The 10942-nt window shown below is 32.2% G+C and overlaps 1 protein-coding gene across 2 annotated transcripts; it reads right to left on the bottom strand.

Annotated features, from left to right (window-relative positions):
- Window positions 1-5284: 5284 nt before the first annotated feature.
- On the bottom strand, window positions 5285-10830 carry LOC18111193 (zinc finger transcription factor YY1). Of its 2 annotated transcripts, XM_006389503.3 has the most exons (6): window positions 10578-10830; window positions 10267-10325; window positions 9766-9965; window positions 7921-8010; window positions 6833-6976; window positions 5285-5909 (listed from the first exon to the last, which is right to left on the bottom strand). In XM_006389503.3, exons 1-6 carry the CDS (start codon window positions 10673-10675, stop codon window positions 5373-5375), a joined length of 1128 nt encoding a protein of 375 aa, XP_006389565.1. In that variant the 5' UTR covers window positions 10676-10830; the 3' UTR covers window positions 5285-5372. The 2 variants fall into 2 exon arrangements, with proteins under 2 accessions (XP_006389565.1, XP_024454063.1); XM_024598295.2 differs by lacking the exon at window positions 7921-8010.
- Between the last annotated feature and the right edge of the window lie 112 nt (window positions 10831-10942).

The raw sequence follows: 10942 nt of genomic DNA, 5'->3' as shown, positions 1-10942 counted from the left end.
TGATTAGCTTTCTGAGGTGAAAGCTAATGATGTCAAGAATCCTTGACATCGGCATACCCGAGGACCTCCCAAGGAAAAATGGAACATTGATTAACTATTTCGGTTCAAAAATAGTTAATGACACCAACGGTCATGTTAGTGTCGGCATTTTCATGAATTTGATTGGTTGACCCCAGGACGAGCAACTAAAGACACTAATGGAGGTCATTAGTGTCGGCAGTAGTCTTCCCGATGTGGGGAGATGTAGTTAAAGGAAACAAATTTGATAATTCTTAAAAGGGGTTGGTGGTCGTGTGTTAAATTGCATGACTTAAGTGGGTAGATGTGTTGTATAATTTTCTTTCGTGAATTGTTTGTATTTTAGTTATTTTTAATTATATGGAAAATTTATGTTATGCAGGTCCCTCCCATTCACGTCAGGAGTAGAATTTAGGTTCCTTGATCCCTTTTTGTATAAGTTAGGAACCTAGGGATTATTCGTGTAATTTTTGTTATGCAGTAAACATGTAATCTAAATAGAATAGTATACTCCTTGTATTATTTTGTTTTTGGAATATTAAATGTATCAACCTATGCTTGGGAAATTATAATGTACTAGCTTATGTTTAGAATGCTAAGTTGTGTTGTGCTTATATATGAAATTTCAGTGCTTGAATGGTTCTCCTAATTACTAACTTACGCATGTGATATGAGATGGAGATTGAGTATAAAGATTTGCCCTAAATTCATTCTTGAATGAATTAAATGGTTAATATGTACCAATTATGTATGTGATTATGGTTGGGATGTGATTATAAATGTGTGCAGGGTAAATTGTCGATAACTTGGGACCTCCCGGTATAGGGGAGACTCTGCCGAAATTTCATTAAAAATTTCGGCGAACTCAATGAAAAAAAAAATTATGCTCCATTTACCCTTTATGTGGAAGTTTAATGGAAAAAACTAAGTAAACAATTCGGGTTGTTACATTTGTATTTTGAAATTTTTTTGAAAACGAGCAATATCAATGTTGACTCAATTAGGAAAATCAATGATTTTAAAAATTGACACGTTAGAAGTCGAACACGTTCAAAAAAACCTTTGAAAATTAAATTTTTTTGAGATGACGCTGAAAATGCTAAAAACGATGCAAATATATTAACATTTTTTTTTTTCGTTGTATTTTTCTATTTTTGGTTTTTTTCAAAATTTTATCGAAAAAAACTGGGTCAAAAATTGGGTAGCAACAATAAGGATTGAAGTTGATTTTCTAGGGTAGGAGGGAGAAATGAAAGGAAAAAAAAAACAGTCGCCGGCAACAAATTGGTCACCTTTAGATTTTATGCACCACCAATAAAGTATAGAGGACACGAAGGAGAACTAAATGAGACAGCGAAAGCTCATTTTCTACCACCAGAAGACATCGCACACGCCGCCCAAAGTGCATGGCATCTCCCACGCGCCTACAGCTTTTTTCATTTACAAATTATAAATCAAATGGTAAATTACATTTCTACCCTCAAGCAAACCAACAATTACAAAAAAAAAAAAAAAGATAAAAAATGTCAATACCCCTATTTCAATAGCTTAATGTTTTTTTCCCTAAGGTCATATATGTAATCTTATTGTATTCTAAAAAAAAAGACAACAACATCCCTACCCTATAGTGTTAGTTTTTTTATCCTAGAGGTATTTTGGTTCTTTTACTACTCATAAATATATTGAATAGACAAAAACACCCCCAAACAAATTCATAATGACTAATGCTCCATATGAAAAGATGAAAATACCCTAGTTCAAAGGCAAGCAATTTTTTTTGTGAATGAAAAAAAAGTCATTACACTGTAGTGGAGAATAGAAAAATATAAGGGGGCTACGGTACTTTTGCCTTTTGTTTTAGTTGTTATGTTATTTCTATTTGAAACTTGAAAGCAATTGTCTTTATGTGTTTTTTCCCGTCGGTGTTGATATTCAGCAGGTTTATTTATTTACTGTGTTTTTCTAAAATTAGTAAATCTTATCCACTATTAGATTTATCCAAGTAAAACACTCTCATCATAGCGTGGAACTTTAAAACCAAAATCTAGCTTTGCCACTTTGGTATATGTATTCTACATTGGTAGTATTTGTTATTGTGATAGCAGTTGCTTTTCAAAATGTTTTTTTTTTAAATGCATCAAAATAATATTTTTAAAAAAAAAAATTATTTTTGATATTAGCACGTCAAAACATTTGGGTCAGGTTCTCAAACGGTGCCATCATCTCTCTTCTTGCTTCTAGCAATTAATGTACTATTATGTGTGTTTTATAACATGGTGCAGAGTTTTCTTCAAAAGTATTTTTTTAATTGAAAATTTATCAAAGTAATGTTTTTTTAAAAAAAAAATTAATTTTTTTATATTAACATATCAAAATCATAAAAAAAACATTTAAAAAAGTATCAATTTGATGTTCTTTAAACAAAAAAGACTTTAAAAAACAGAAGTTAGCACAATGCTAAACAGACATTACAATAAATCAGGAATGTGTCCAATGTATTGGTAAAAAAAAACTAGGCAAGCTAGCATTGGGCCCCAGCCAAATGCAATTATAGTTATGTACTAGTTTTGTACTCGTGCTCCGCCACAGAGTGATTATTTTTTCAGTAAAAAATAAATATACAGGCTTTTCCAATATTTTTTAGATATGTAAAAAATTCTTATCACAAATCGAAATGCTTATACACGTATCTAATTAGTTAAATCGATATTTGATCAAGAGATAACTAAGATTCAAATATTTGATATTGCAACATGGGTCATATACTTAGTTGTGTTTAACAACTATGTTTCTTAAAATATTATTTTCATTTAATGAAACAACCATCTATCAATAAAAAAGTGAAAAAGTCATAACTCAATATTGAATGATGAAACTAAAAAAAAAAAGCAATGAAAAAAAATTGGGTCAACCTGCGTAAACGTGCAAACCTTGCGATCATGAGCACATATTTGGGATAACCCCATAGAAATGAAAGTGAAAAAAAAAAACAAAAACCAATTCTGAAAAAAATAAATAAATATTAAAGAATGAAATTGAAAAAACACGAGGATATTTTATCTCGCAACACAAGCTATGTACTAAGATGTGTTTAATAACTATGTTTCTTATCATATATTTTTTATATATAATCATTGATTATTTGTGCAAATAAAAGGTAAAAAAATCACTAATAAAAGTAAATTGAATCAAACCATGAAGCTCAACTATATGAAATTATCCAGGTGTGTCTTCCTACTCATCCTTATTATGGAATTTTGTGTTGTTTATACTTATTGTATTTTTAATATTATTTTCATCTGCATCAACACTCTACGTAAAAACATTTAAAAATGTTTGTTAAGTAACTATGTAGAATAATAATGATGTGTTATAATAATGATCTAGAGAAATTAGTGGAAGTGATGGTGGTGTTGATGGATGGTGGTAGAGTAACAAGATTATTAGGGTGGTGGGGGTGGTAGTTGGGTTAATGGCAATAGCAATGGAGGTCGTAGTGGTGGTTGGATGATGGCAACAAAGATGAATGTCATGGTGATTAGGTGATGGTAATTAAAATTATTAGATAATATTATGAGTAAATTATATATAAAATAATTTACAAAAATTCATTGAAAAGTTTTTTAATAAATAAATCAAGTTTAAACAGTAAATGAACTTAGTTTATAATGTAAAATATTTTATGTTGAATTGTTTTTTTATAAAATATATTTTACAAGAAACAAATACAAAATACCTAGAAAAACATTCTTATAACATATTTTATGTAAAACAAACACCCTCTAAGTATTATTTTCTTTCTTTCTTGTGAAGTAAATTAAATATTCTTTGACTAGTTTTTATTATGTTGGCTATAAAACAAAACAAATAAGTTAATAAATAAATTATTATAGATACAATTGAAATCTTTCTAATAGGTGGTCAACGAGTAAAGAAAAATAATTAATAAATTGAAAGGCTTGTGTATGTCAAGGATGTAAAGTATTCCACATATAAAATGTGTAATTTTAATGTTTTAAATAATTTACATGTAAAATATTATAATGTTTGATAAGTAATGATATAAAATAAAAAATGGTGTTATTATAATTATATAAAAATAATAACAGTTGTGATAATTATAATAATGGGTTGAAGGTGAAAATTATAATAGGGGAAGAATAGTGATGATGATGGGAATGCTAAGGTGGCAGTGACAATAGTGGGTGGTGAGGTGGAATGAAAGCTAGATGGTAAATAATTTATGATTTTAAGATGTGCAATTTAAAACCTTATTTATTTTTATGTTTTAAAAGTGTTTTTGAAAAAAATTAAACTTTTTTTATTTTATTTTTTTGTTTCAAATTAATAATTTTTTTTTAGTAATTTTAGATCATTTTGATGCGTTAATATCAAAAATGATTTTTTAAAAATAAAAAATATATTATTTTAATACATTTCTAAGTGAAAATGACTTTGAAAAGCAACCACAACCACATTCCAAACTCTAAAAATTACATGATTCTCATAAAATACACATGACAACTTTGTTTATAAATTGTGTGATTAATATTTTAAAAAAGAATAAATAGATATAGAAGAGAGAAAAACATATTTGATTAAAAAGATTAAGAAAAAAATATAAAATAAATCTTTCTATAATAATTTTAAAGAAAATTTTTATACTTTCAAAACATAAAATATAAAATACAGGACATATACTCTGTCTCCATCATCTCCATCTCAATCTCCATCTCCATTTTTTTTTGTTTGGACACAGCAACCAAACAAAAAAACACTACCTAAGAGAATCAAAAAAATGAACTAACTAATTATTAAACTTCTGCCTTTTGCCCCAAAGCTTTCTTCAATGGACTATATTGATAAGAAAACAGATATTCTATGATCCAAATCTTTCTACCTTTGCAATAAAATAGAATATCTTTTCAAATTTAGTTACAATTGTATAGAACTCTAATTAAAGTTTACTCAAGAACCTCAACAGAGAAGAATCCTCATGAGATGTAAAGAATTGGCAGGGCTAAAGGCAGTTTTGGCAGAGATTCTGCTCATCAATCTTGAGAAAAGCAGGATTTGGCAGCCTTCCACCCTTCACTCTAAGTAAATCCTGACCAAATAATTTCCCTAACCATATATTTATCAGAGAGCATGCAGCAAATGATTGCGTTTGTTCGGGTAAAAATCTTTTGGAAGGCGGAATGGTAACGGGCAAAAATTTAAGAATGGCTTCTGTTGTGGGAGTAGAGGGAGAGAGCATTAGACAATATAGCCCAGTAAAATATGAATTTACTTAAATTTTAGCATTTATTTTGAGAACTATTACAAACACAAACCCCAAAGGATAACAGGGTGCCCTAGTCTTCATCCTCTGTCTCTTCGTCATCGTCCTCGTTCCCTCCATATCTCCATCCATCCTCTGCATTGTCGTGATCCTCTTCCTCGGTTTCTTCACTGTCTTCTTCGTAAGTGTCATCCTTAACTGGCCAAGGTTTTTTCACTACATTTAATGTGGCAGGGGATGAACTTGAACCTTTCCGTTGTCTGATTTTTACAGGAGGCGTCTTCAAGTTTGGCTTGGGCCTGCTGTGTTTCTGACTTTTCCCATTCACACGCTTTCCACCATAAGCATCTTGATCACTGGCTTCATCCATCTCATTATCAGCATTAGAATTTGCATTCTCAGCATTCTCATCTGCCATGTGGTCAGGATGCTCTCTTCTCAGATGAAGTTTGAGCTTGTATTCATGGATGTAGTCCTTTTCACACCCTTCGTAAGGGCAAATGTATGGTCTATCTGATGAAGCAGAGCCATAAACCCCAGAAGGAGGCTTGGGATTTTTCAGTATCCTCTCTGGAGGTGTAGCATATCTCACCACATCCGGTGTCGGATTCTGTAGAATTAAAGAAGATTCTGAGAATCAGATTGCAATTTTCATATTTCAAAAGTTGTTTTTCATAAATAACTTACGAAAAAATAAGTTAAAATAACTTTAAGTTAGAATTATGATTGATAAAAAAAAAATACTAAAAGTAACTTTTTTTTAAAAATGGATGTGGTATAACTTAGAAACCAAAAGTTAAAAGTTAAAAATGTAACTTTTGATTCAATAAAAATTGTGACTTGATTTTGTAACAAACTTTTGTCCAACTTATTTCAAAGGCATAGCCAAATATTGAAAATTGTTTTCCAACTTAATTTCTATGACACTAACAAACATCAGAAAATAATCCACTTTCCAGAAATCCACTTTCCAAGGAAACTACTTCCCGACAAACAAGGGTCCAAGTCAAAAGTTATTTCTAACCCAACACATTTATGGCTTTTCCATGAGTCAACAGTTAAAATACAAAATCAATTTGCAAAATTCATACCAAACAGAACCTGATACTTGGGCCAATCCCCTAACCCACCCCAAAAAAAAAAACATCCTCGCAAGAGTGAATCAATCCCAAACAATAATCTAAATCAATCTGACCTTTATGGTATATGATATAGTTTCAAGGGTTCCAAGACATTCAGCATTTACAATTGAGTAATGATCCATCCTCCATAATCATAGGTTTTGTCATCTCCACATTGTCTTGCATACAATAAGTATTTATTTTAAAAAATTAATGTAAGTCAATGAATGCATCAAGGTGGAAAACTATGCCTTCACCATATGAAAGACATTGCAAATATTATCGGTTTGTTCAAGAGCATCAGAGTGCATAGCATATGTTGATCCCCGCTATAAAAGACTACCAGTTATGAAAGTAAATGAACAGTGGAATGGCACATCAAAAACATTACAAGTGAAGGAATGGAACCAACCTTTTCATGATGAGATGCGATGTGGTTCTTCAGCTTGTATTCATGAGCATATCTCTTTCCACATTCTGAGTATGGACAGATATGATAGTTTTCTTGTGAATGTGTTTTCATGTGAGATCTCAAGTTGAAGTCCAAGGAGAATGCCTGCATCAAACAAAATCAAGCTTAGATAGAAGTACTGCACTGAATAATAAGTGGTGCATCCACCACAACACATGTAAAGAAGACATCCGAAGCACATGACATACAATAATGTAAAACAAGTCATCAATCTGTCACGGATGATATCTCTCACAAAGCCTAGAACACTGAACACAACAGTTTTCTGCCTTAGATTCATGCTTAACTTGAAGCAACTGTTTCCTTTGAAGCTCCCAACCATCTGCCAAGGGCAACAATCAACAAACAAACAACCACCCCTTCCCTGTTTTTTAAAAAATAAAAACAAAATAAAAGAGCAGAGGGAAAGAAGGTTTCGTAACCTATCCAGTCTCCAAACCAACCTATCCAGTCTCCAAACCTAGTAGTCCAAGGCATATTAAGTTATGAAAGACTGGAGCTGTTTTATAAAACAATTCTAATTGAAAAAGGAAATCAGGAATTCCTGCACAAATGTGGTATTTCTCCAACTGATTGTTTCCCATGAATTTGGAAAACCCAGTTTCTGATTATAAGTTGTTCACTGCTTTCTGAATGAAAAATAATATGCAAAGATGACAGTCTTTTGTTTTTAGATAAAAACAAATTTTTTATATATATAAATAGATGCATATCCAATTTTCCATTAGAGAATGAAAACCAGAAATGAAGAACAAAACTGAAATTGGAAATGAAATTTTTTTACAACTTAACTGTCTCCAAATTGCTTAACTTAAAATATAGGTTCAAAGTATAATTGCAGAATTTGGAAAAATCAACAAACTGGTTGTTAAATGAGAATTACAAATAATAAGAAACCTGAATGTAAGACAGTAATGGAAGACTAATTCGGGCACACAAGAAACATAAATAAGTTTTACTTTTATAGAGAACATAACAATCTAACCATCAACTAATTACAAGAAAACAGTTAGTGAAAGATTTATCACCTTACCACAGCCTTCATGAGGACATACAAAATCTCTTTCACCAGTATGAATTAAGAAGTGTCTTTTCAACTTGGAACTATCTAAAAATTTCTGCAGCATATACACACCACGTAAATGCCATAATACAAGTTTAGAAAGAGGAAATAGTAAAAGAAAACTTATGAGAAATATAACATTTGAAAGCTAAACATAGAGTGAAAATAAGCTTTTTGCTAAAAAATTACACTTAAGCATACACTGGCTCAATCATTACAGAAATCTATGCCATATATGCAGGTTCGTTTTTCAACAACAAATAAATTTGACCACTCTTGTTTTGCCCATTTAGTGTTGATGGCAATGGCAAGTCCGATAAAATTTTAATATAAATTTGGTTGTGGCATCTAGGTATAGGAGTCCAATTCTATATCAAGCTAAAAGCCAAAAAAATAACTCAAGTCCTTTGAAAAAGCATTTAAGATTTCCAATCAAAACAGGGATGAGCAGCCAGCCATGAAAGTAATGATCTAAGAAATTCATCTGAATTAATGTCAACAGCATAAAAGCTCTACTGTTCCTCCGACTCCAGTGCACTTGTTCTCCAGCCAAGAATGGGGTACTAAGCCAGGCCAACCTACCCAGATTGTCTTTTCTAGTACCCTTCTCCAACTCTACTAATAAATCTAGTAATTCCATACAAGAAGAAGACAGAGGATGTTGTAGGCACATCAAAAAAAAGAATTCAATAGTTAAACATCAGATCTTCCTGCTTGGACATGCGTCCCAAGGGAATCGAAAGATACTTCATGCTAAACATATTTTTTTGGTCTATAAAATTCCCCTGTGGTCACTAACCAGCCAAAAAAAACACCATGGATTTCCTATAGAGAAAATGAACTTCCAAAGAAAGCACCAATCCTAGTATTATGACACTTTATTTAAGGAATTCTCCTAAAACATATCACTATAAGAAATCCAACACATCCCATCAACCAAGTTCAATCACTTTCAGTACTGGATGAATTCTTAAGAAAGAAACTATTGACCTGAACTCCCTATCCCACAAGGCTCAATGAAAACAAGGCTCCCATCGCTCCCCTAACCAATTCTACCAGCAACCATAGAAGATAGCTCTGAAATCAATCTATCTTCCAAACAATTCTTCATATCTGGCAGAAAATATTAGCGCGAAACAAGAACCTTATGTTCAATTACGTCAACAATCCCACCTCCAATGAAGCATGAAGATCTTTCACTCTCAGATTAACAACAATTAATTTGACGAAGCCATTCCAAAAACATAACAAGACCTCAGAATTCATGCACTTAAACATAAAAGTTCAATGGAATAGAAGATCCATATAAAACGAAAATCAGAATATTCTTGACAACAACACTATGATTTCTTGCCTTCATTGTATCTTGAGGAGAAGAATGCTTTTTCGTTGACTGAGAACAAGAGTTATTGCAAAAATACAGATAGGTGGAGTGCAGACAATTAACAATCTCTTACATTAATCACCATGCAAGGTCAACTTAACATCCAAAATAAGCTGCAAAGTAAAAACAGTTGATGTAATGCATTCAGAGTCACTAGAGAGTTTTGTAGGAAGATATCAATCATCTAATTCAAAAGTTCCACAAGAGGATCTGCCCTCTTTTTTAACCTTGGCAGAGTCCCGCTTCATGCCAGCTCATCTATGAACAAAATCTCAGCTGAAATCATAGCGGGTAACATAGACATTGAACCAAGAAAGTAAACACGACATGGTATGCATACAAGGTACAAACACTCAAAGGTTTCACCAAAAAAATCACAATATCTTCAAGAAACAAAATAAAACCTAAAAAGGTTAAGTTAAGCACCTTTCCACATCCCTCATAGTGACAAACATATTGTCTCTCTCCATGGATATGAGAATGCTTCCTCAAAGCACCTGCATCGATAAAGGTCTTTCCACACCCTTCAAAACTGCAAAGGAAAAGAACTTCAGTAGTAGGCTCTGGTTCTGGCTCCGGTGCCGGGGGCTCTTTTGCCTTTTCTTTCAAGACATTCAATTGATTCTCTGTAAGTAACAGATCAAAGAAGAGAGTTAAGTAAAATTAGCATAATCAAACTAATAAATAAAATTTCATTCGACTGAAAAAGCTCTCAAAAAGTTTATCTTCCATGACTGCAAGAAGGCTCTACAAAACAAAACCTCAGCAAAGCAAATCAATTGCCAAGTCTTACATTGTTTACATTGAACTGCTATTAACTCAAGAGACAAGCATATTATTGATGATTTCTCAATAGATTTGTACAAAGAAACATATCAGATTTTAATTATAACAAGAAAAAAAAAGATTCAGACTTGCATAATTTACCTGCAACCCATTTGAAAAGAGAACACTTTCCACCTGTTGCCACCACATCTTGAGGCACCCTGGGACAACAAAAGCAGCATCGATCAGATTGTTGGCTTAACTCTCATCAGCCCAAGTTCCAAAAACAGAACACCTAACCTAGATCTCCAAAGAAACCAAACATAGAAGAGCTAAAAGAAAAGAAAAAATAATTGCTTAACCGAAACAATCGAGTCTTTTGGCTCCTAAATCAGAAACCCAAAACAAATAGCAATGAAAAGAAAGAAATATAATTGTAAAAAAAGTAAAGATAAGAGAATTAGTGAAATTACCATTCTTTGAACCATTTAACAGCAGGAGTCTTTGATTTGATAATGGGGCGTCTCTCGAATATATTGTGAGTGAACTGATGATGGTGATGAGCCTCCATCTTTTTCTTCAAAGAAAGCAATAGGTACTTTGATTTAATTGAGGTTAAGGGTTAGGGTTTGCATGAGAGAGGGGGACAAGGAGATAGAAGGAAGATGAACAGTATAGAGCTTCAACGGTATCCCTGTCTCTCGAGAAAGCCAAGACTCGGCCGGCTCGGTAATCCACTTTTTATATGTTAGTTTGGTTAACTACAAATCAGTAACCTGAATATGATAGAGATTGCAATCCAGTCCTTAATTGATAAGTTCTTGCCATCGTGCTCATC

Source organism: Populus trichocarpa, chromosome 3, assembly GCF_000002775.5.
Source record: "Populus trichocarpa isolate Nisqually-1 chromosome 3, P.trichocarpa_v4.1, whole genome shotgun sequence".
In the NCBI taxonomy this organism is placed as follows: Eukaryota; Viridiplantae; Streptophyta; class Magnoliopsida; order Malpighiales; family Salicaceae; genus Populus; species Populus trichocarpa.
This window is presented reverse-complemented; position numbering and strand designations above follow the sequence as displayed.

Excerpts from the sequence above, each read along its gene's own strand:
- LOC18111193 (XM_006389503.3), bottom strand. The coding sequence starts at position 10,675 with ATGGAGGCTCATCACCATCATCAGTTCACTCACAATATATTCGAGAGA. Across the intron at positions 9,966-10,266 it reads TCTTTTCAAATGGGTTGCAG|AGAATCAATTGAATGTCTTG; the intron begins GTAAATTATGCA and ends TGTTACTTACAG. Across the intron at positions 5,910-6,832 it reads TCGCATCTCATCATGAAAAG|AATCCGACACCGGATGTGGT; the intron begins GTTGGTTCCATT and ends TTAATTCTACAG.